Raw genomic sequence first — 27,142 nt, 5'->3', positions numbered from 1 at the left:
TAATATGCGTGTCGATAAGTGATTTTTCAACTATTTAGGCGAGTACTAGGGGATTTTGGGCGTATACTTCTAATTAATTTTTTTTATTATGATTTTTATTTGAGCGTCAACTATAAGGTTATTTAATTAGTACTTAAATCTAATTAAATTGTTTTTTTTTTTTTTTAATTATAACTAATTTTTAACTGTAGGTATAATAGATGAAATAATAGGAAGAATTGGTAACAATCGACTTATTATAAAATTGAACAATTATAATACCTATTGTGAACATCATGACTTATACAATTTTCATTATCGATTTTCTATATTTTATTAATAATGTCAGCTTCTTATTACATTTTTTATAAAAGTGGATTACCTAACTGTTTTTCTGTTCTAATATTAACCCAAAATATTTGAACCAAATCAATGAAATAATAAAAATGCAGGTAACTAATTTAAATATAAAATTACAAAGACAATATAAGGCACCTATCTATAACTTAATAATTTGCATTAAATTATATTTTAGCTATTACCAATTATATATTTCTATAGATGATAATAAATAAATAGTAAAGAAATTAATAAATTAAGAACTAAAAGACATATTTGTAAATTACTGTTTAATCTAATTTCCATTAGGTATATCCCTATTTCAAACACAAATAAAATTTTCTAAGTCTTATAATCTTAATATTTGAGTTATAGTTAGAAAAAAAACTAACTTATAATTTATATTTTATATAAATTATCAGTCGACTAATTCATTAAATTAGTTTTATTTATATTTAATTTTTATATCTGTATAACTTAACGTAGGTATAGAGAGTATTTTCGTGTACCTATTATAATTTATAATGAGTTATCGGGTTAGGTTAGATCGGGTAGTCAGCGTTCTTGTCGGCGTTTCCAATACTAGTGTACAGATTGTATAGTGCTACAGTGTACACATTAAACATTTCACTTTTCAATCAATTTATAAGGTACCTACCACAATTTAAGATTTATCACAATCACAATTGTTGACTCTCTTTAATTATCTTAATATTAATCGTCATCGTGAAATTTAGTATTTACATATATATATATATATATATATATATTTAATCGCAGTTTATGCACAAGGTATATTGATACCAATCGACCTTGATGACACTTCTATAATATACAAGGTAAATAAATAAATAAGTACACCTTGATAATATATAAATATATAATCCACTATAGTATTCTAAGATGATACTTGACACTTGTCAGAATGAATCCATCTAGTGCATAGAGTTACTCTATGATCTAGTATCAACTCCATTTTATCAAGAGCAATGATAATATTTTTATCATGGTAGATATTGATAAAGTGATAAATTAATAGTAGATAGTTATTTTAATATTATAAAGTATTGAATACCTACAATTTATTAATACGTAAAATAGGTTAAAAATTAATTAGGTATTTTATGTTCTTATTGATCTATTATTTATTATACACTGAAAATCGCAAAATTACAATATTCATCACCAATTCGATTTGGCGATACTTACTAATTACGTACGAGTTTTAGTTAATTATCTTTATTTTTCGTGTCAATGTATTATGTATTAAAATAATCGATGCCGTTTAACTATTAATGAAAACAAACTCCATTAAAAGCCATTAAGTAATCATGGGTTGCGCTTGTGAAAAACAACATGTCACAATACAAGATAACAAGTATTATGTGCTTGATCAAATTGGACAAGGGTAATTTTATTAATTTTACATAAATTCTTGGTCTACAGAATGGCTTAAATATTTAAGCTGGACCACAACCATGCTATTATAGAGCTATTTCATTTTTTTAATGGAATGAAAAACTAATAAGATACTATTATTTTCAAAACCAAATTCATTATAAGTTGAGTTGTGTGATTCAATATGTGTGGTATTTTTATGTAAATATATGATATAGGTATCAGATACATATTATTATGTATGTTAAGTATATTTTAGTGGCCTCACATTTCGATGAGTATTCAACCATGATAAAATATATTAACACTTATAAGCTATTTTTATTCTAATGAATACCTATAGAGGTAACTATCTAATAAATTAATCATAATGTCACAATTATCATTGAATGTGCATCATTCACAGTCCTCGTTTATTGTATACCCAACATATATTATAGGTAGTGTATATTTTAATTTATTTCTTGTTCTTAAATATGATAATATTTATGTTTTTTTTAAAATATTTTTCAGTGGCTTTAGTTCAGTATTTCTTGTGAAAAATATTGATAATATGAAATTTGTATTGAAATGTATTTTGTGTCATGATCAAAAAGACCGCGAGAATGCTTGGAATGAAGCCAAGATTCATCAACTTTTACAAAGTAGTGGAAACAAATATATTCTTAATTTAATTGGATGTGGAATGATTGAAAAATCATTAGAATTTTCAAAAACACCAACAGATACATTTCTTATGTTATTACCATACTACAAAGTAAGTAGGTACCTACTTAGGTATAATTAATCCAAATATTGTGTTGATCACATATAAAATGTATTTTTATTATTTACCTTGTCTAGAATGGATCATTACATGACTATTTAGTTAAACCTCATTATCACATGGATTTGAAATATATATTAAAAAACTTTCGATTAATTTGTTTGAGTGTGAAAACATTTCATGATCTATCTTATTCGCATAGAGATATAAAACCTGCAAATATATTATTTAATGATAATAATGAACCAGTGATAATTGACTTAGGTGACTACTTCATTTGAGAGGTTGTTAAACTGTTTAAAAACAATTTAAATATTATTTTAAAGAATGTATTTTATAGGATCTGCTGCTCCTGCCAAAATAACAGTTACCTCAAAAAAAGAAGCACAAGAACTTTTGGATGAAGTGAGTGAAAGATGTTCAATGACATATAGAGCTCCAGAATTGTTTAATATAGATATTAATTCTGTTATTGATGAACGAATCGATATCTGGGTAAGAACAAAGAAGTATACAATTATTATACTAATAAAAAAGTAAATAAATTCATAAGCAATACTTCAAAATATAAAAATATTCTAAATTATTATTTTTTAAGCATGAAATCCTATTAAATTTTTCTAAATTGTATTCTTATACATTTTAATAATTATCTTTAAAGATTTTCAAAACATAAATATACCTGTAAAATTGAAATAATGTAATTTAATGGTTAAATCAGTGATTAAATATTGAAAGCATTAAATATAGTGTTGAGACAGTTGGTGGCACAGGATAAAATTTAATTAAATCGATTTCAATACCTACTCCCTTAATATATTATTTATTCTCCATCACCAAACCCACCAAATCATTACATGTTACCGTTGAAACTCTCTGGCAATAGTTTTGCTGAACAAATGATAGGTAGTCATAATTATTGCACAATATAAAAATATAAACTGTCAACAACGACAATGTTATTATGTTGTGTAGTAATAATTATAAAAGAAAAAGAAAAAGTATTAAACTGATCTGCTGTAGATGTCAAGTATATATTGTAATCGTTGAATTAATCTCTAAAATTAATGGAATAATTTTAAATTTGATGATAATATAAAGATAATAAATTCTGTGTAAAGACAATCTGTTAATCTTTATAATAATTATTTTATTATTAATATAAATTATGATAAGTTGATTTAATTATACCTCATACATTGTATTTAATTATAATTACCCTTAACAGTATGAACTTCTGTCTTCTGAAAAAGAACTATAAGGACAGTTTTCAAAAATTTTGGATGAACAGAAAATATTTTACCACCAATCATTTAAAAAAAAAAATGCATATGTCTAGTAAATAGGTCGAAAAAATCAATGTATTTTGAATTAAACATTTAAACTACATACTAATATTAAAGACTTATATAAATATTAGTTACCTATTTTTCAAATACATCAAAATTCAAATTGAATTCTTAAAAATAATTGCTCTTTTAAATAATTTACCTACTCATTGAGACTCTAACATGTTAGTGTTAATTTTATTAAATTTTATTTCTCATATATTTAATTGTCAATTAGATGACAATATGTTCTTATATTATTCATCTTGAGCTTTTAGCTATATTCAAAATGTTAAAAAATAAATAAAAACAGAAAAATTGTTTAAATAATTTAACATATTATTATACTGTTGATAAACAAAATATTTTTAAAATATGTAATTTAGTAAAAAAAAAAAACATAAATTAAACTTTTGTAGTTTATATTAATCAAATAATAATTAATATTTTTATACATATTTCATATTTATATGATATAATTATAACTAATGCGAGTGTATGACATTGACAGTAAACAAGTTGTATTAATATTGTATATTACCCTCAAGTAAAAAGTATAATAATGAAATTATAGATATTTTATAATTTATTTTGATCATAGATAGGTATTGTTTTATCACTTATAAATTAAAATTAAATAGAGGTACAAGTTAAATTTAACATAAATAAAATATTATTGAAGTATATTTAAAAATATAATCAAAGAAAATTATGAATGTATTTCTTTATTTAGTTTTTAAATATTATACTAATTATTTTTACCTTTTACATCTTTAGTCCTTAGGATGTTTACTGTATGCAATGCTTTATAAAAAGTCTCCTTTTGACTTGGTTTATGAACGAGGAGATTCTGTTGCTTTGGCTGTGATAAGTGGAAAAATATTTTTTCCTCCAAATTCTAATGAAGTAATAATTTTTATAGATAATGCTACTTTAAAATCTTTCTCTATGTAATATTTTGTAATATAAATGTTTTTTTATGTTATTTTAGAGTGTCAACAGTTTGATAAAGAAAATGCTAACAGTAGATCATTTCAAAAGACCATTTATAGATGATGTATTAGAATCAGTCAAAGTTATTGATGAATTTGATCAGGATATTAATGAACATAACATTTTATACTCGAATAATTGTATTGTTTAGAAATTATAATAAATATGATATTATAAATATATATGATAAATTCAATTGTCTTTACTGTAATCTGTTAGTAATATCACTTATATTTTTACAAATATATTAGCTAAAACAGTTATTTTAATTTTATTACAAACATTTATTTTTTAAATTTGTACATTGATTTTGAAATTTCTTTTTTCATTTAAAATTTTAAACAGAAAAATATGAAATTTATTAATTAAAGATTTTTTTGAATAACCGTTTAGTTTTATTTTAAGATTTATAATGTTGAATTTGTACATGATTCTATCACGTTTTGTACTCAATCATTTATGTAAAATCTATATAATATATTAAGAATTTCTAAAATACATAAAGAATAATAACTATTTAAACTTGAGTAAATATTAAAAATATTATTTTTAATCTAAATAAATGATTTGATTTAACATATAGTTTTATCAATTTAATATTAAATATGAATAAATATAATTTAATAAAAATGTATTTTATAAAATAATTTATCAGAAATTTTGTTTCAAATTAACAATTATCAATGTACATTTTTATTCAACAATGGGCCATCTATAAAACTCCCCTCTACTCATAGTTTGTAGAAAAAATTAAATGTATTTCCTGCACACATAAGACTGTTCGTTGCTTATGAATTACTCATAATCGTTTTCTACAAGACAATAACGGTTTGCAATTAGCATACCGTTTTAAATACGAATTAAATGTTCACGTCATAGTAAGCATAACGTATAATTACTACGTGTTGTAAACGAGATTTCGTTTGAAACTATTATACATGATAAATATTGTGGTCTTTTACGGCGTGTTTTTTTTAATGAAATAGACTACCTACTAGTTTACCACTATTTGCCTTATTCACCTTTGACGGACGTTTGTTGAACTAATAAAATGTTCAATACAATACGTAATGAGTAATGGTATATTATGACGTATTGACGTACATAAATTGCCATGAGATACGGCCACACGAGTTATATAATATATGGGCTATGACCTCTAAAATTAGGACAAGACAGAATAATGTCGATATTGGACAATACAATATATTTTTTTATTTTATAATGATATTTAGTAAAATATAAATTTATGAGAATACACTTCCCAATGAACTTTATTACGCTAATACGCTATTACCCCAAACCGTTTCCCAATTCAACTTAATAGAATTAAATGTCCTATGGCCAATTGTTAATACCTACTTAGTTACCAATACGATTACAAAAATACAGTAGGTACCTACTACTAATCGTGATTGCAAGTAATAACTTCCTAAGCGGGTCGTTTACAAGTTAATGTCACAATAATTTAGTATCAATAAGTTCCTATTAGATTTGTCACCGGTATACCTAATGAATAAACATTATTCATTAGAACATAAACTCGTAGTATATTTTAAGGCCTAAGCTACAGTCAAATAGAAATAATTTGAATATTGCTGATTTGGACATAGTACAATCGTTTTGATGCCATCGCATAAGAAATTAGAAAATTAATGATTGTCAATCCGTAATAACTAGATAATATTTTATAAGCAATTATTATACTCGAGATACAGCGTAAGTGTTCGGCACATCGTATTTTAAATGTTAAGTAGTTAATTTAATTCTAATGAGTAAAATCTGGCGGCTCGTGAAGTGAAAACCCCCTAAAAAACGATTCGTCCGTCAGATCGCAGTGTGCCCAAGATCGGGGGCAAACAGACTACATTGCCTGCACTGTCAACTGTCCACCGTGATAACAACCACTGTGGCCAATTTACCTGCCACATTTCCCGTTACGATGGCGTGAGTTGTCGTAGTGTCCTGTCAACCAGTTCCGGCAATGTGTTAACCGATTACTTAAATCACCATTGCTCGTTCGTATTATACTCTTTTTATCGAATACCGAAAATTCATTATCGCTCCTGTTCGGGTTATTCTTCCCATACGTCACATCGAAGAATAATAATAATAATAATACTAGTTTGTACGTCAGTCGTTTATGAATCGCCGTCGCCAATTTGTCCCAAGTACAAATTTTATATAACTAAAAAGACATTCGTTTCGCTTTTAACTGCCGGTACCGACGTAAAACGAAACACGTTAAAATAATATTATTGCCATTACATTGTTGTTACACGCCCGCATCAACGCGGTACGAATAACGCGCGCACACGACGAGATACTACACCTACAATTATTATTGTTCGAAATGTAAGCATTTTATTACGTTATATATATATATTACATTATTATTACTGTTATTTCAATTGTTAATAATTGTTATTTTACATAATACCTAGGTATTTTGTATTATGCGTGTATTGATCGCATTGTTATTATATTAACAGATAAATGTTATTGCTACCAACGGGTGATGATGATTTGTTATATTATAATTTAAAATGTATAGACGTCTCGATTTAGTCACATCCTTATGTTTCTTGGCCTACTAACTTAATTGGGTAGCTATTATCCCCGTCTGTTAAAATATAACCCAATGCAATGATACTATAGTATGATTACACAAATAAAAAAAATTATCAGCTTATTGAGAATTGTGATATATTCTAAAACAAACCGTATAATTTTTAGTGAAGTGCTTAGTCATTCGGTAATGACTAAATTATTTAGAAGTTGAGATCATTTAAAATGTTATCATATTCAAAGACTGTACATGGTTGTAACTTGTGTTGTTTACTACTATGTTGTATCCTAGGACAAAACAATTACAGTTAATTTCTATTTTACTCTATTTAGGTACTCAAATATCATTAAAATTTACTCGAAAATTTAGTAATTAAATTGGAGTGTTAAAATAGTATTTTAAAATATGTTCAGCCTTGTACCTATAGGTAATATTAATTATTTATGATCTGATGATTAAATAAGAATTAGTTATAACAGACATAACATGTTTCTGTAAACTAAATTATTATATCAAGAAATAGGTATAATATTTAATTTGTATTTAAGGTGTGTCTTAGAAGTAATTATGTATACAATGTAACTCACTGTAACTAGGTAAATTGATACAAATCATGTTGTGCCAACAATATAATATACTGACAATAGTTGTGTAAAACTAGGCAGTTTAAACTTTAAACTACTATAGCAGGGGTTGCCAATTAATTTTTAAATATTAAAGGTTTCATTAAGGACAATTATAATTCAAAGGTTAGGATCTTTCTTGTTGTACAAAACTACCTTGTTTTGTGAAACATCACAATTTGCTATCTAAGCTGAGACTGCCAAATTTGCCCACTTTTGCATTATCACTAACAACCTCATTTTTATTCATATGAACCAATCTTATTAAATTCTTTGTGAATTTTCTTAATATGTATTATGTATAGACATATTCGAAGAATAAAAAAAACAAATTTAAGTACACAGTATTCACTCGTACGTTGTAAATTTTATAAACTGTACACGATAATATAATATATTATTATAATTAAATGTTCATAATATTATTTAATTAATAAAAAATTAGTTATAAATTAAAATATACAGACAAAAACAATACGCGATCAACATAATTACTACACTGACATTTAGGTGGGTGCTAAATGAGATTTATAAGCAAGTATAAAGAAAGGAATCAATAAAAGTATTGAGGAAGGATAGTCATGTTAAAGAGTGATAATATGACAGTTCTTTAAACTAACACGTAAATATAAGGGAAATGCAACTTTACAAAAACTAATAATATAGGTAATGATAGATAATTGTAAATTGTAACGCTAGTACTCAGTTCATAGATATTGCAAATATATTGTCATAGTTGTTTTACGAAGGTAGTCTTGGTTGATAGTCATGATAATAGCCATAGTTTCATACAATTAGAAAATACCATTCAAAGTATAAATTCTTTACATTTTACTATTAAAAAATTGTAAGTAATGATACCTTTTATTTTTTATTTATGATCTGCATAAAATTTGTTCATGGGACACCATTTGGTGACCCCCTGGTGTATAGTTACTACTTAGTAGATAATAGGTAGGTCAGTACGTAGGTGCTAAATGAGATTATAAGCAAGTATAAGGAAAGGAATCTAAAAAAGTATTGAGGAAGGATAGTCATGTTAAAGAGTGATAGTATGACAGTATTAACTATAATGATATTTGATAATAAAAGATGATAACACTTACTAGTTTCATTCTATATCGATTTAATAGATATAACTTAGATATTTAAATATCTAATAAACTTAATAATGACTTACTTAAATTACAAATTATGATATGAATTTTAATGTCACAGTATTAGATTTCATCATCAAAATATATTTTACCTTTTAGTAGAATCTTAATGAACATTTTATAAGTTTTAAAAGCTTAAAAATGTGGTTGTTTAAATATATATAATATAATATGATTGTTATGAATATTATAAATTTACTTTCAATGCAATAATAGACTATTTTTTTAAATATAAACATTATATCTTTTTTTAGGTACAATGATAAAATGGGTTTTTAATAAAATTAGGTACTTAATATAAATTAACCTGTTCTTTATACTTTTTTTTAAACTTATTTTACATAAAAATAATGTCTAAAATTAATAACTATGTATTTAACAACAAATAAAAATAATTTTCAACATTGTTAAACATTAAATTCATGGATTTAATATTAATATTTCATTGTTCTTAACACAATTTTTCAAAAAAATAAACAATTTGTTTATAATTTTAATATACTACTGTAACCTTATATTAATATATCTATAACAATTTTTATTTGTATCGAAATAAGATTAGTTTATATTAGGATACAACAGTTTTTATTTCACATATGGAATACAAATGCACATTCCATAAGTATGCAATTTCATTACCTCTATGTGTGATAATTTATTTTTGCAAAATACTGAATTGTGTGTATTATAAATTAATACAAAATCTAATTCAGATATCAGAGATTAAAAAATAGTAAATATAATGTTAGGTATATTTTTTCCTGGTTGTAATTTGTTGATTCTATTTTGTACCTAGTTACCTTCATAATAATATTATGTAGGTACAATAATAATGTTTCTATATTATAGAAACATTTTTTGTAACTATGCTACCTTAATGGTACCTATTTTAAATCATACATTCATACACTTATAGCAGGAATACCCAACCCGCGGGCTGAATTCGCAGGAGAAAATTGTAACCAACTCATGATCATTTAATAAAAAATAGAAATTTCTATAGGTATAAAAGAAAAATTTAAATTTATTTGTTTTTACTTATTTTAATAAGCTTTTAACTTTTAAGAATTACAAAATATCGTACAATTTTTAATTTTAATTATTAAAATTGAATATAGAAAAATGTTCATTTTATCAAAATGAAGTATATGCAGCCCTCAGTATAAATATAAAATTTGAATGTGACTCGTGAGTTAAAAAATATTGGTCACACCTGCTTATAGCATAAAAATAGTAGGTATATACCTAATTTAAAATGATTCCTCATTTTTTATTTTTTTTTTATTTATTAGGTATATTATAAAACAAAATTATGAACTAACGATTTTTTTGTTTAATATATTATTTTATAAGATATTTTTATATAAACTTTTTAAGATTTCAAGGTGGTTAAATGTTAATTGTAATAAATATATTATCATAGATATTAGATAGTAATATTATTTTATACAGAGTGATTTTTTTATCAAACAACACTCATTATTTCCAAAAGAATTTATTTTTTTGAAAATATTTTTTATCCTTATAATTTTTTAAGTTTTTTACTTTCTTGAATAACAACATAGATTTTTAATTTCATATTCCAAAGCAAAATAATTTTCTGAGTAATTCGATACATAAAAATCAAATTTAGGGTGAGTAGTTTATGAGTTATATGTATTTAAAGTTAAGCTGCGCGGAGTGGAGTGGTACGGGGTTACCCCGCAAAATGATTGTCCACTACTCCGCTTGTCTAAACTTTGAATAAGTATAACTCATAAACTACTCACCCTAAATTCGATTTTTATGTTTCAAAATACTCAACAAATTATTCTGCTTTGGAATATAAAATTAAAAATCTATGTTGTCATTCAAAAAAGTAAAAAAATTATAAGGATAAAAAATATTTAAAAATATAATTCTTTTATAAAAATGTTGTTTTTTTAACAATTTGAAACTATGTAAAAAAATATTTTCAAAAACATCAATACTTTTGGAAATAATGAGTGTTGTTTGATAAAAAAATCACCCTGTATAGTATAGTCTTATTTAACATAATAATATTTTGTATTATATCTAGCTCGTTCAAACAAAAATTGACTTTGTTTATACAAAATTAGAACAATTTTTATTATTAATTTATTTTAATTTTATCTGTCTAAGACAATGTAGTTTGCAACATAAAAATATTTCAACTTCTTCACCAATTCTTGACTATCTATTGAAATATACAGTATATAATTATAGAGGTTACTAATTTGAATTGTAAAATTAGTATCCCTTTTGTGATCCTCCTCGTGTATTATAATCATGATTTCATTCAATTAGGCAATTATTAAACTTTCTGAATTGTCAATTATTAAACCAAATATGTAAAAGTTTTGAAGAGAAATATTTATATATTAGTATAAATTAAACAGCTTCATATTTTTATCTATAAAAACATAATTTCTCTCATTTTTTTCAGTGTTTTATTTCTATATTATAAAATTATAACTGCTCATCTATATAGCACTAAGCTTGTTTAATAATCAACTAATCTGTTATTTAAAAGTCAATTTATAATTCATATTAATCAAAATTAATTTTATTTATGATTTAATTTTTCCACTCATTCAGCATATATTTTGAATAGTTTTATAATTTTATGCATACATTGCTAAATACTTTTCCAATTGTCACAGCATCACTAGTTTTCAATTTTTGGTCTGGGTACACAATGAATTAGCTGTTTTTCTTGTATATCTTCATTATTTCTCGATTCTCATTTTCCTCTCCTCCCTCATAAAGTCATATTAATGGATAACTTATTATTCAAATTATACTAAAATAAAATCTCGAATAAAATATAATATACAAAATTTTAATTAGAAAAAATATCCAAAGAACTGCTGTATGGTTGGTTTTGAATTTGTATCATTATTAAGTAGGTCACTGTAATCATTACAGTGTAATGGATAGGTAATATTCAAATTCAATAATAAATCATTGTACATGAAAAAATATTCTGAGCAATGATGAAACTTAAAAACTGAAGGTTTCCCTCTATTTCTAAACATATATTTACTGTTTATACTACTATTATTAATTTAGTTGGTAGGTTGAAATTTCAACTAGTTCTTTACATAAAGCATTATATATATGATTCGTGTAATACTATAATAGCAGTTAATTTTTATTTACATATTTTATTTAAATTAATACTGATATACCATATAAATTGGTATAAGTATTTTGATACATCAAAATCAAAGTACGTACAAGTAGTTTACGAGTTACAAGTATTTAAAGTTTAAGTAAGCGGAGTAGTAAAGTAATATACCACAGGCACGTATACAAGGGGGGGTTTGGGGTTCAACCCCCCCCCCCTTCCCCGAAAATTAATAGTTGTGTAGTTTATTTATATCATCATTCATCAATAAATATTGATTATTGTAAAAAAAAATTATGACCCTCCCCCCCACCCGATTTTTTTTTTGTGTATGTGCCTGGTAGACCAACATTTTTAGAGTATCCCGTACTTCTCTAGTCCCTACCTTCACTTACCTAAACTTAACATACTTATAACAGTTATAATTCATAAACTATACCGAAATAACGTTATTAGATTTTAAATAATGAGTATACTATTGTTTGATAAAAGAATCACCCAGTATAATTTAGAATTTGTCAAAATATGGTGTTACATTAATTAATATTCCTATTTTTCCCATATGTTTGATTATTTTTCTCAGTTATTAAAATATTACTTTAAATAGTACAATACTTCCTCCCCCTCCAAACTATACTATCTAGATTTAATTTGCTACCATTCTTAAAGTTGGAGGTTGAAGGATTTTTTTTGTCCCAACAAATATTAACAGACACAAAAATAAATATCATTATATTATCAATAATTCAAATATTTATTACTCCACTCAAAATTTACCTACCGAAAAAAAAAATGTAATAAAACAGTTTTATTTGTTATTATTTATTATTTTAGTATTATTAAATCATATCTATTTTATATCTAATAATTAAATTATATTTTAACATTAATTTTACTTTTACACATAAATTTATCGGATAAATAAGAAAATAAACAAACTCAATATGGTGCTTATAATTAAATTGCGCAACTATAAGATGGAGAATCACTTATCCGAAGACCTGTAAATTGTATTATAGAGACTGTGATATTCAAAAATGTTAATAAATTTTGAAAATCTATTGTGGCAATTTTGTTGTGCTTATTATACATATAAGATTTTAATCACGTTAAATTTTATCGATTTTGAAATTGAAGTATAATGTATAATATTAAACACCCTAATACTTTTTTTTTTTTTGGAGGGAAATATTATTTGTACATTTATAACCCATTAGGCTGTGCATAAGATATTCATTACAATTTACATTTTAATCTCAAAATGTTTGAATGTTGCGATAAATTATTATTATGAACATTTTATTAAGTATTGTAATACTTATATTGAGAACTAAGATCACAGTAGACCGTTTTAAACTGTTTTCAAATGTATATTTAATTATTATAATGTTACGTTATGCATGCTTTGCAAAGAATCTATTATATTATTAATAGTACCTTTTACGTTATTATTTTATCAAAATCTAATGTTATATAATTATTAATTTGGCTCTTCTTAATTCTAATATCTAATTTCTAATTAATTATTTTTATTCTATAAGTTTTATTTAAACAAAGTAAACAATAATTTACATTACGTTTAAATTAATTTTATTTTACTAAAAATATAATTATGATATACAATGATACACTGTTCCTCTTGAAAGTGTACCTAATGAAATATCTAATGAATGAATAAAACTGAATGAAATGAATCTTTAGAATTTTCTAAATACATTGTTTTCGTAAGATTATTCTATTGAAAGTCTATGTCATCTTTATTAACAAAACTATATTTTTATCTGTTATTTAGATTATTAATGTATTTATGTACATAATAATAGTTTAATATTCCTAAGTCTATACATAACCTTTGTAATAAGTTTGTGAAAAATAATAATTTTCCAATAAGAAAAATATATTATTAAGAATTAGAATATTTTTTTGAAATTTGTAACTGTACAAATTATATTTATACAATATACTTGTAGTTTCTATTAAAATTAAATTCATTTCTATTTGATTAAAAATAATCATCAATGAAGATAATATTCTTACGTTTTGATGTTTGATTTGAATCATTATATTAATTATATTATTATTTTAATTCCATTGTGTACAAATTGACTTGGTCATTTATACTTATTACTATAACAAAATACATATGAACTAGCTTACTATTAGATATATTTATAATATTTTAATATGGGAAAAAAGTCGTTCGTAGTTACATCACAACATTATTATCCACTAGGTATAATAGATCTTACACGTACCTTGTAGCTCGTAAATAGTTTAATTATTATGTATATATAGTATCAATAATACGTCAGATAGTAATGCGTCTATATTAATATAAATACGAATTTACGAACTAATACTGATACCAGCAGGGTTAGGGTTTATCAATGTCAAGGAGTCCTTGGAGTAACTTTAGTTCATTTATAAGTATTTATGATTTCTCACACTTGTACTTTAAACACATCGACATTTAAAATTAAATAAGTTTTTTTTTCTGCCGACTAATTATACATTTATGTATTTTTGAATTGGTTATTACTTATTACTTATAATATAATGTATTATAAATGTATATTAATATATTATGTTTTATTATTTTGAGTTTTCAATAGAATAATGAAACTATAGTATAACCTCAATGGTAATGGTATATTTGTACTCGTTTATTTGTGTTGACCTTATTATTGATTCGGTATAAATACATTTGTTAGCTTTTCGCCTGAAATAATTGTATTTCTGAATAAGTTAATAAGTCAAATATTATTATTCGATATCAACGTTTCTAACGACAAATATACAAAAATAGATAATTTGTTAATCCGTGTTTTCTCCCGTCCTTACATCATATTGTTTACTTTATCGTGTTGACACGTTTTACTTTCACTTTTATCGTTGTATATTAACTTAGGTGAAATCGGTATGAGATTTAAAATTTATTTTAATTCTTAGAAATATAACATTAATAATATTTCTTTATTAGTTAGGCCTCCTAAATGTATCTCCATTAATGTATTGCCTAAGTGGAAAATAAATTTGATTTTATGAAATATAAGTGTCTTTAATTGGCAACAATTTTTTTATGCAATGAAAAATAAACATGATTTATTTGATTTACTTAAATAGCTTACTGTATTTTACCTAAATTGCTATAAACATGTTTTAAATGCACTATTTTAATATTGCAATATAGTTATTTGATTTCTTGTATTTAAGGTAAATATAATAAACATAAATAAATTGTAATGCTTCATGAGGTATGTAGGGAGGGTTTTTACGATTAATATATAGAATAAGCCTTATAGATCATTCATGATCATAGCATCTAATATTATTACGTACTTTTTTCCAAGACATACTTAAAAATTTCGTATTTTAACAACTTATGAAAAACATAACCTTGTCTTTCAACAAGGTCGAAAGAAAAGTATCTAGTACATGCATGTTATTAGTTTCCTGCTTATTTATAAGTTAAGTCTAACCAGATTCTTACTTGTGGGAAAACTTGTAATACTACATATTATGACATGACGAGTTTTATTTCAGACCTAAATTTTGGTTTGATAATTAAAACAGTATACCTACGTCGTATTTGTATTCTTCGATATACTACTATATAGTTTTATATTAATTCTAGTCTAATTTCGAATTATGAAGACGGCCTTCAGTTATTAATTTCAAACAACTTAGTGGTAGTTGGCCTTTATACCTAATTACCTAAATAAACACACGCAACACGTCCAGCATCACAAATACAAAATATTATTTTTTATATTTTTTGTTAAAAAAACATTTTATCTATAAAGTTGTATATACAATAAGAATATGCGCTAAAATAAAATTGTATCAGTTATTTGACAAAATAAGTAATGTAGTAATTACATTTAATTAGACAAAATATTTTAAAATCAAATGCTTTTAGAAAAGTTTTATGTAAAAATTCAAACGGTTTATAACTTAAATAAATACTTTTATTCATTAGGAATTATTTTTTCAGATACTACATTCAATGTATTTTTTTAATTAATTTTCTTAGTTCAGTTTTAATTATAAACGTATCCTATACCTATTATAATTAATTACTAAAACTTGTATCAATATATTTTAATATTCTGGTTCTCTCAATTTGAATCTCAAGTTTTTTCAACTATTCTTAACATTTTCATTTTTTTTCCCAAATAGTTATGAATTCTTTTGTAGATATCAATCATTAATAATATGATTTTTATTTCAACAGATATTAAAATATTATTTTGATCTCGCATTCTCACGTTCGTTATTATCCTTTATAGCACCTATACTATTTATAAATGATAAAATAATCATATTATTATGAAAAATAATTATTTAAGTACTAGGTCCGACACCTAGTTCAAATAAATTGAAAATATATACATTATACAATATACATCAATACTACCAATATGGTAGGCGTATAAAAGTTAGAAATATGCTCTTATATTAAAATCATATAATTTAAGTGTACATTTTTATACATACGAATACTATAAACGACACTAAATCAATACTATTGTAAATAAAATTTTTATTTTAAAGTGTACCTATACATAATTTAATTACTAAATTATCGAATGTAATTTATTACATTTTTTCTATTAAAAGAGTTATTTGTGTATACAAATAACGTAACTTAAATGATTATTTTGTAAACTAACAATTTTAAGAACATTCTGAGTTAAATATATAATTGTTTTATTTTTTACCCGAAGATTTGCTATCGAAAGCTTTTTTATGATCAATTGACCGAACAAAACAGGCTTCTCAGTCTTAATCATTATTATCTATACCGGTCTAAGTCAATAGGTTATAATATTGCTTTGGATATTGTTACGACCTTGGTCACGTAAGAAAGGGCGAGCTTAATAACTTTCTCCGATCGTGTCAGTCGTGTTCGCGCCATCGACGGTGTTCACTTTCCGCCTCATGGTATACTGCATAGTGGTGAATCGTTATTATTAAGTATTAACTTAATACCGTGTTTTAATAGAAACACATTTAATATATTATAACGATCTCCATTTATCGGCATCGGTCTATTTATCCACATAAACACTATACTGACGGTAATTTGCTTTTTGCAATTTTTTTTTCTTATTTAGTTATAATATTTTAATTTTACATTTATTTTTTATTTTTATTTATTTATTAAAATTAATGTTTAAAAAATAGTAGTTTTTTTCAGTGATTTTAAGTTAGTTTAGAAATTAAAACAATAACGGATACTTTTCCCGATTTTTGTAATTTTTGAAAAATTATTTTATTTAGGAGTTGAAAATATTAAATAAATACTAAAAATCCAAAAACCTGTGCTTTTAAAATAAGTGAATATAATTAAATGATTGAGTCATGCTCACTTTTAACTAAAAGTAATAATTCATTTTACTAAATATAACAGTAAAATAACAATTAGGTATCAACAATGTTTGCATTCTGATCATAATTTTCTATTGATAGGTAATATTTTCTTGAAATTTAATAGCATTGATGTATGACTGTTTTTAGATTTTAAACGAAGTGATTAAAATATTTTCATAATTATAATATACATTCTTATAATCCTGTATTATGTATTTTTGTACGAATTGTTAAATGCTAAAAATTATGACAATAGATGCTCTCATATTTTGATATTTTTCAAACATAAGTAAATTATGAAAAACAATTCAATATAATAACCAAATTAATAAAAAAAAAAACTGGTTTTAACCATGTTTTTGGTATTTCTAAAAAAAGCAATCGTAGTTTTATTTGATGTATTTTTACTAGTATAGAAGATGTATTGAATTTTAAATTAAGAAAGTATTACTAAAAGTAGTTGTAATAATATTTATCAGTTAAAAAAAATATTAAAAATTAATTTCTAAAATATTGTTTTTAAATTAAATCTATATAAAGAAAATATAATATTTTTAAATTAATAATAAATATAAATAAATAAATATTATTATAGATATCTAAACTATTAAAATAAACTAAAATATTATCTGTAACTATAGGAATGTATATTTTTTTTAATATTAAAATTGCAATTAATACGAGGATCACATAACATGTGTCATAATCTATTACTTTAGCAAGAATTTTATGTAATATACATACATTATTGTATAAATGCATTGTTTATTCATTCATTTGAAACAATACATGATATTATATTATATTATATTCATATGTACCTAATAACGAATTATAGAAAACTGTCGAAATTACATAAATAGTAAAATATTGTTTTAATATTTATTTTTAAAGCATGTTTCGTTTGTATTATTTTTAACGTGTTGTTAATTAACAATTAAGCATGCAATTATATTGATATATTTAGTGATAGTCTAATATATTATGTTCATTAATTTGTGGCAATATATCTATTCTAATCAAACCTACACGTCATACATGATTTATCCTTGTTTCAACTACAAAGTCATTATATAATTATAGGTATAAATTCAAATTATAAAATAAATATTATAAAGAATCAATGATTATAAATTTATAACAAATTTTTGATATTCACTCTTGCTTAATAGAATATATTAATGTATTTTAATAATAACAAAAAAAACTATTTTTATTTAATTTATTCTCAATAATATGCTTCTTATATAATATATATATATATATGATATATTTTTAAGAATAATATATAATATTTAAGGTCGTTCAAGTTTACTTATAAATTAAATTGACCTTTAATGACCCCTATGTTATCTATATTTTTTTTAATACTATAGAAATTGATAGAAAAAATTGCTCAATAGTCACTAATAAATTGACCAGGCATTTTTTTGTTAAAATGTACTTGGATTTAATGTTTTAACATTTTTTTAATTTAACTAATTTATCCATCAAGAATTTGGTCTTTGTTAATAATATAAGGTAATCCTCCTAGAGGAGTGACTTAAAACACAAGTGATCTGTTGTAAGATTATAAAAATAAATTATACGTTAGAAAGAAAGTATTATCGAAGTATTGCTATCAGCAATATCTAACATCATATTATATTTTATGGTTTGTCTAAATTCATAGTTCTTGGCAGTATAAAGCAATGTAAATTTTATATTACACATGAAAATTAAAACACACTTTTATTTGGGGTTTATGGGTGGTCTATATTTTTTTCAAAAAATGTAATAATTAATTAATAAAATTAAAAACTATTAATTTAATTACTTATTATATATTTTATATTTCAGTTGATTCATAATGTCAGCCAAAGCAATTAGTGAAGCAACCGGTAAAGATATCATAAACAGAAATTTAGCCCCATTAACATCTGCTGTGAAATGCCGGTTTGCTTCAGTTAATGAAAACACAAAATGGGAAGATCTCGTACTAGATAACCCATGGCTTAAAACTGAAGTATTTTTTTTTAAATATTTTATTTTTAATTAATATTAATAATAGTTAATGAATATTTTAATATTTTTAGAGCTTAGTTGCAAAACCTGATCAGTTAATAAAACGTCGTGGTAAATTAGGCTTGATCAAAGTAAAAACTAACTATTCTGAAGCTAAACAGTGGATTCTAGAGCGTTTGGGAAAAGACCAACAAATTGGTCGTGCCAGTGGAAAATTGAAAAATTTCATCATTGAACCATTCATTCCTCATAAAGATGTGTGTAGAATTTATGCTTGTTTGTTTAAAATAAATTAATATATCTAAAGATATTTTTATGAGTAGGAAGAAGAAGCATATGTATGTATCTACTCTCATCGCCATGCTGATACAATTCTCTTCCATCACGAGGGTGGTGTAGACATTGGAGATGTTGATGCTAAAGCATTAAAACTTGAAGTACCAATTGGACAAAATGTAACTGAGGAACAAATCTTAGAAAAGTTATTAACCAAAGTCAGCCCAGCCAAACAAAAGTAATTACATTGTAAAATAACTAATACATTTTTAAAATTTATAAAAATTCATATATTTTAGAACCATTGCAACATTTATAGTTGCTTTATACAAAATGTATGTTAATCTTTACTTCACATACTTGGAAATTAACCCATTGGTAGTAACAGATAGTGCTATATATATTTTGGATTTGGCTGCAAAAATTGATTCTACTGCTGATTTTATTTGTCGTTCTTCTTGGGGTGAAATAGAATACCCACCACCATTTGGAAGAGATGCCTTCCCAGAAGAAGCATACATTGCAGATTTAGATGCTAAAAGTGGAGCCTCACTTAAAGTAATTTATATAAAAATAATGCTATTTAGTATTTTTGATAATAATCATTTCAATTTTTAAAAAGGTTTTCTAATAATTTCTAATTATTTTTCATTTTATTTAGTTAACAATTTTAAACAAAAAAGGACGTATCTGGACAATGGTTGCTGGAGGTGGTGCCTCTGTTATTTATGCTGATACCATTTGTGACTATGGTGGTAGTAGCGAATTAGCCAATTATGGAGAATACAGTGGTGCTCCATCAGAACAACAAACTTATGAGTATGCAAAAACAATTTTGGGTTTGATGACTCAAGAAAAACATCCTGATGGCAAAGTTTTAATTACTGGAGGTGGAATTGCCAATTTCACTAATGTAGCAGCAACATTTAAAGGTATCGTCACAGCTTTGACAGAATACCAGACTAAAATTTTAGATCACAATATCACAATATACGTACGTCGTGCTGGTCCTAACTATCAAGAAGGTCTTAGAATCATAAGGGAAGTAGGAAAGACTTTACGTATTCCCATTTATGTATTCGGACCAGAAACTCATATGACAGCTATTGTTGGGTATGCTCTGGGTAAAAAACCAATACCAAAAGAAACTGAACAAGAATCTGTTACTGCCAATTTTCTCTTACCTGGTGGACAGGTAATACATTTGCTTATAATTAAGTTATTTATTGATATTGAAAAATAAAAAATCAATTGTTCAGGACTCAAATTCTGTGAATGCACAACAAGAAGTTGTTGATGGATCTAAAAATGGCGCTACAAGTCCAACAGTAACATCATCTGTACGACCTAAGTTAACTTTGACAGCCCCTGCTGTTAAACCTTTGTTTGGAAGCAATACAAGAGCTATTGTTTGGGGAATGCAAACTAGAGCTGTACAGGTAAATCATAATTATCATACTTAATTTTTATTATCTTTTAATGCAGTCTTTATTTAAAATAAGTCTTATTTAATTAAAATATTATAAACTGGTTTTATTTTCCAGAGTATGCTTGATTTTGATTTTGTTTGCCGGAGACATGAACCGTCTGTTGCTTGTCTTGTATATCCATTCACTGGTGATCATAAATTGAAATTTTACTGGGGACATAAAGAAGTTTTAATTCCTGGTAAGTGATATCTATCTATTTATTTGATACATCTAATCAAATTTTTTTTTTATATTTTAGTGTACAAAAGAATGGAAGATGCCATGTCGAGACATCAAAATGCTGATGTCTTAGTAAATTTTGCCTCTTTACGATCTGCTTATGACAGTACACTTGAAACTCTAAATTATCCTCAAGTAAGATTAAAACACTGATTCTTCTATCCTAACTGTTTCATCCTTTAATATTACTGTAAATTGTATAGATAAGAACTATTGCTATTATTGCTGAAGGCATTCCTGAAAATATGACAAGAAAATTAATATTATTAGCCAATGAAAAGAAAGTTACAATTATTGGACCTGCCACTGTTGGTGGATTAAAACCTGGTGGTTTTAAGATTGGTAACACTGGTGGTATGATGGACAATATTTTACATTCCAAATTATATAGAGCGGGAAGGTAATTTTTCAATTTTTGAGGCAATTCTTTATTTATATAAAAGTTTGAAATTAATTATATTTTAATTGTATTTATAGTGTTGCATATGTTTCTCGATCTGGTGGTATGTCTAATGAGTTAAATAACATTATCTCAAGAACAACTGATGGTGTATACGAAGGTGTAGCTATTGGTGGTGACCGTTATCCAGGCACTACATTTATGGATCACATTATGCGATACCAAGCAGACCCTGAAATTAAAATGATTGTACTGTTGGGTGAAGTTGGAGGAGTTGAAGAATATGAGGTTTGCGAAGCCTTGACTCAAAAGAAAATCACAAAACCACTTGTGGCTTGGTGTATTGGAACTTGTGCAAGTAAGCTTAAACACATTATCATAGGATTAAAACAATCTGTTTACAACCAGTGCCACATTTATTATGATCTTTTCTTCTTTCTATCAAACACCGTTTTTATTTTCAACAGTGCAATGATTTTTTTGATCTTATTCTACTTTATCATACCATCTTTGCCAAGATCTAACCTCTTAATTGTTTCTCATTAATTTCTTTTTTGTACGAAAAACTAGTATACTTACTAGTTACTACCTAGCATATACAGTTATAACAGGTTTTCATTAGTTCTTTGGAAACTATCAGTTATTATTTTAAAAACCCGTCTATACTTTTTCAGTATTTTTCAATCAAAAGTCTGTAGTTTTCCTTATATCCCTGATTGCTTTAGCACGTCAAGCACGCTACAGATCATCTTTATATAAAAATATGTTTTAAAACAATATGTATTTCTATCAGGTATGTTTACGTCTGAAGTTCAATTTGGTCATGCTGGTTCATGTGCCAACTCTGATCAAGAAACAGCTACTACCAAAAATGCCAGCCTCCGGGAGGCTGGTGCATTTGTACCAACTTCATTTGACTTTTTGGGTGATATTATTCATGATGTTTATAAGAAATTAGTGAAAGAAGGTGCTATCATTCCTCAAGCTGAATTACCACCACCAACTGTTCCCATGGACTACTCTTGGGCACGTGAACTTGGCCTTATTCGTAAACCAGCTTCATTCATGACTAGTATTTGTGATGAACGTGGACAAGAGTTATTGTATGCTGGTATGCCTATCAGTGATGTTCTAAAAGCAGATATGGGTATTGGAGGAGTTATATCACTTTTGTGGTTCCAACGTTCTTTGCCACCATATGTGTGCAAATTCTTTGAAATGTGTCTTATGGTAACTGCTGATCACGGACCAGCTGTATCTGGTGCTCACAATACTATTGTCTGCGCAAGAGCTGGTAAAGATCTAGTTTCATCTCTAGTTTCTGGATTATTGACTATTGGAGACAGATTTGGTGGTGCTTTGGATGGAGCTGCTAAACAATTTACTGAAGCATATGACTCTGGATTGATTCCAATGGAGTTTGTGAACCAAATGCGTAAAAAAGGATCACTCATTATGGGCATTGGTCATCGTGTAAAATCGGTAAGCGATTTATTTTTTTATTTTTCTTAGAAATTTAAATGTTAATATTAACTATGGATATTTTTTTTTTTTTTTTAGATCAACAATCCAGACATGAGGGTAAAGATCATAAAAGAATTTGTTTTGGAAAACTTCCCAGCCACACCATTATTGAACTATGCTCTTGAAGTAGAAAAAATCACTACATCCAAAAAACCCAATCTTATATTGAATGTTGATGGATGTATTGCTGTATCATTCTGTGACTTATTGAGAAATAGTGGAAGTTTTACACGAGAAGAAGCCCAAGAGTATATTGATATGGGTTCAATTAACAGTTTATTTGTACTTGGAAGAAGTATTGGATTTATTGGTTAGTAATATACCATAATATAAAGAATATTTCAAAAAAATGTCAGCACAGTATTTGTTTTCTCTTACATATACTTATTATATACATACATTCATATATCAGTTATCTACTTAATTATTTTTTTAGCTTTATATTAAAAAAAATGTAAGCTTAAATGGATCTTTAATTGTTTTGAGATAATATCAATATTAAGTTTTTTCTCAAAAAAAGATTGATGAAAAGGAATTTTATTGTTAATGTTTCCCATGAGCCAGAGAAAGAAAACATAGTGTGCTAACATCCTTTTAAACAGTACAAAAACATATTTTTAATTAATACTCCATGTTTTTATTTCTTTTTAGGACATTTTATGGATCAGAAGAGATTAAAACAAGGACTCTATCGTCATCCATGGGACGACATTTCTTATGTTCTACCAGAACAATATAATTAGGAGAATTTTTTAAATTTTGTTTTCTATTTTAATTGGTCGACAAGTGAACAAATCCATTTGCGCTATATAAACACCAATAGAAGTTTTGGTTGCGCACAATTTATTACCTGATAAGTCTACACACAAGCATTTTTAAATAGCATCTCAGTTTCAATATTTAAAACAGTTTTGCATTTGATTAGATACCACTATTAATAATTATTACTCTGTACATAATAATTACTATTTATTCATTGGGTTTATTATGTAAGCCCATACAAAAATTGCATACATTTTTAATGCACCGTCTTTATTTTTTTTTTATTTTTTTTTTTTTGTTGGTCTTTAAAAAGATTTTTTTAGAAATTGTTTAAGATATAATAAGTTTGTTATTATTGACTTGATTATGTATTGACTTAAATAATGGTGATAATATTCAATTTTTAGATTTTTATTTTCATATTTTTAGTGTTATTTCAGATGTAAATTCTCATACCGGTCTGAAATGTATAATAAATTTCTCCAACTTCTTAGTTGGTAGAGGTAATACATTACTACATTCTTAATTTTCTTTTAATCCTTTAATGTCCTAGTGCTTTAAACTTTGTTACTTTTGATAGAACTCAGAAAATAAACAATTAAAATACATAATATAATATAAATACTTAACCACAAATTTCATATTTTAATCAAACATTGTACAATACTTAAATATTAACTATCTTAAGTAATACTATTTATGTATTAAAAGATAAAAGTAATATGATTTTAAAAATAGGCAAGTATTAAAATAGATGAAATAAATGGAGCTTTAAGTTAAAAATCCTGTTTGGTTAAAAAAAATAGCTATCATATAGTGTACCTGTTAATTCTAATCAAAATGATACTAATATAAAATACTGTAAACAAATAAATTAAATTTATCTTTTTAAAAATTAGTTAATTAGCTACACATAATTTATGATTTGATGGTTAGCAAATATGGTAAGCTTTTTTATTCAAAAACAAAAAATGTATTATACATAAACCATAATAAATTGAAAATTGTATTGGCTAGGAAATGTTAATATAAAAATTTGGTGAAATCAAATTTACAGTTATTCATTTTTTAATTATCATTTAAAAACAAAATCGAATTTTCTAAAAACTTGTCTGTATTTGTCCATTTACCCTCTCAAAATACTAAGATAGATTAATCCAGTTTAATATCAAACTTCACTCTCTAAATTTAAAATTTAATGCTACAAAAAGTAGCAACCCCACAAAAAGAAACATAAAATCAATTTCTCCGTTCAAAATCTAAAACTTGGGCACATATTTTATTTTAATATGAGCTAGAACCAGTCATGTGTTAAATACTGACATAAATTAAAACTTTGGAAGCCGAAATTATTCAATTCGGTCTTGAATGACTACCTACTATATTTTATATTATGCTTACTTTAAATTGCGCCTTATTTTTAATACATACCTATCAAAACTATATTTATTTATACAACACGACAATGAAATCAAATAAAAATATAAGAGTGTCATTGTGTCAAGTATACCTCATCATTGAAAAGTAAGTCACTGCAATAGGTACATTTTTTAGCTACCTATTTTTTGAATTTAAATTCATAGTAATAAATCATTGGACATGCATACAGTTTTAATTAAATTTTACTTTATACCTCTAGCATTGATTATAGATTATATTGTATAATCAATGCCTCTAACTAGTGTGTTATCAACATGCAATAGATATCATTAAATATTATATTTAAAATGAAATATATAAGTAATTGCTAATTAGATAGCCTACGTCTCGATTGTATAGAGTGTATACATAGTGATTTATCATTATCAAGCATGCTAACTATGCCTATCTATCTTTATTTCTTTTTAAATAGATGATAATACAGATAGTAATTCAAAATTTGAGTTTTGGAGTTTTTATCACTTTTAAGTAGGTACACTTAAAGAACATATTCTTGATAGTTTTTGTACTTGAATCTCCTTTTTCTACTATAATTGTAAATTATTTACAATTGCAAATTTAAGGGGAGCTCGTGGGACCTTTCTCCCCATTAGCCTTAGTTAGGTTTTATTAAATCGATAGTAAATATAGGTGAGTACCTAATGGAGTATTGGAGTGTGACGTTTGTAACAAAATTATATTTGTATCTCATAACCGTGCAGGGTTGCTACTACTGTCTACTATTATCCCGTACCTCCTCTCCCCACAAAAAAAAAGGAAAAATTAAATCCCGAATCCACCACTGATTACTCAAATAATCATTTTTCTGAAAATGTCTACGTATTATAAAAATTCGAAAGAATATACATGTTATACATCTATATTCTTGAAGTTAATTTATAAACTAAGTTTCTGTATGATATACTTAATGAGGAATTTATATTAAATTTCTCTAAATTTTAGATTTTACACAAGCGTCGCTGGTGTCATGACCTGCTAATTGACTAACCACTACTACCCATGTCATGAAGCCCTAATATTGAATCCTTCCATCTACTGTTCCTACTGCTTATAAAAAAAACTACAAATTGTACAAACTAAAAATTAAAAATAAATTGTACCAATGTATTTTAAACATTTGTACATACGAGTATTTATAAGAATAACTTATTTAACTCGATAAAAAAGTTAAAACAAAAAAATAAAATCCATACTTTATCAAAAAATTATTTTGCATGAAAATTTTAAATTTTAATTTTTAAAGTAAAATGGGATTTTTTAATTTCGACCTCTTAAAATTAAAAACTAGATTCAATTTTGTATATGAAGATCGAATCATCGTAAAATCAATATTATATTCTTCACCCGTTTAGAATCTAAAATGGAAGTGAAT

At 25.1% G+C, this 27,142-nt stretch overlaps 2 protein-coding genes across 4 annotated transcripts; both read left to right on the top strand.

Moving 5' to 3' along the window:
• Positions 1-1,356: 1,356 nt before the first annotated feature.
• On the top strand, positions 1,357-5,077 carry LOC114119836 (serine/threonine-protein kinase 16). Of its 2 annotated transcripts, none has more exons than XM_027981552.2 (6): positions 1,357-1,726; positions 2,230-2,473; positions 2,560-2,746; positions 2,823-2,977; positions 4,588-4,716; positions 4,802-5,077. In XM_027981552.2, the coding sequence occupies exons 1-6, from the start codon at positions 1,650-1,652 to the stop codon at positions 4,952-4,954; spliced, it is 945 nt and encodes a 314-aa protein (XP_027837353.1). In that variant the 5' UTR covers positions 1,357-1,649; the 3' UTR covers positions 4,955-5,077. The 2 variants fall into 2 exon arrangements, with proteins under 2 accessions (XP_027837353.1, XP_027837355.1); XM_027981554.2 differs by lacking the exon at positions 1,357-1,726 and adding an exon at positions 1,751-2,156.
• Positions 5,078-6,742: 1,665 nt separating this feature from the next.
• On the top strand, positions 6,743-24,844 carry LOC114119839 (ATP-citrate synthase). 2 transcript variants are annotated; one of them, XM_027981558.2, is made up of 14 exons: positions 6,743-7,158; positions 19,495-19,660; positions 19,731-19,916; positions 19,983-20,173; positions 20,235-20,493; positions 20,597-21,130; positions 21,195-21,374; positions 21,480-21,603; positions 21,664-21,779; positions 21,848-22,044; positions 22,122-22,402; positions 22,838-23,526; positions 23,605-23,878; positions 24,220-24,844. In XM_027981558.2, the coding sequence occupies exons 2-14, from the start codon at positions 19,505-19,507 to the stop codon at positions 24,309-24,311; spliced, it is 3,279 nt and encodes a 1,092-aa protein (XP_027837359.1). In that variant the 5' UTR covers positions 6,743-7,158; positions 19,495-19,504; the 3' UTR covers positions 24,312-24,844. The 2 variants fall into 2 exon arrangements, with proteins under 2 accessions (XP_027837359.1, XP_027837360.1); XM_027981559.2 differs by lacking the exon at positions 6,743-7,158 and adding an exon at positions 17,179-17,363.
• The last annotated feature ends 2,298 nt before the right edge of the window (positions 24,845-27,142 follow it).

The sequence above is a fragment of the Aphis gossypii genome, chromosome 2 (assembly GCF_020184175.1).
Source record: "Aphis gossypii isolate Hap1 chromosome 2, ASM2018417v2, whole genome shotgun sequence".
In the NCBI taxonomy this organism is placed as follows: domain Eukaryota; kingdom Metazoa; phylum Arthropoda; class Insecta; order Hemiptera; family Aphididae; genus Aphis; species Aphis gossypii.
Note: the sequence above shows the minus strand (reverse complement) of the source record. Positions and strands in the feature narration are given on the sequence as shown.

Coding starts and splice junctions, on each gene's coding strand:
- LOC114119836 (XM_027981552.2), top strand. CDS start 1,650: ATGGGTTGCGCTTGTGAAAAACAACATGTCACAATACAAGATAACAAG. Junction 1,727..2,229: donor CTTGATCAAATTGGACAAGG/GTAATTTTATTA, acceptor AATATTTTTCAG/TGGCTTTAGTTCAGTATTTC. Junction 2,978..4,587: donor ATGAACGAATCGATATCTGG/GTAAGAACAAAG, acceptor TTACATCTTTAG/TCCTTAGGATGTTTACTGTA.
- LOC114119839 (XM_027981558.2), top strand. CDS start 19,505: ATGTCAGCCAAAGCAATTAGTGAAGCAACCGGTAAAGATATCATAAAC. Junction 19,661..19,730: donor ACCCATGGCTTAAAACTGAA/GTATTTTTTTTT, acceptor TAATATTTTTAG/AGCTTAGTTGCAAAACCTGA. Junction 23,879..24,219: donor AAGAAGTATTGGATTTATTG/GTTAGTAATATA, acceptor ATTTCTTTTTAG/GACATTTTATGGATCAGAAG.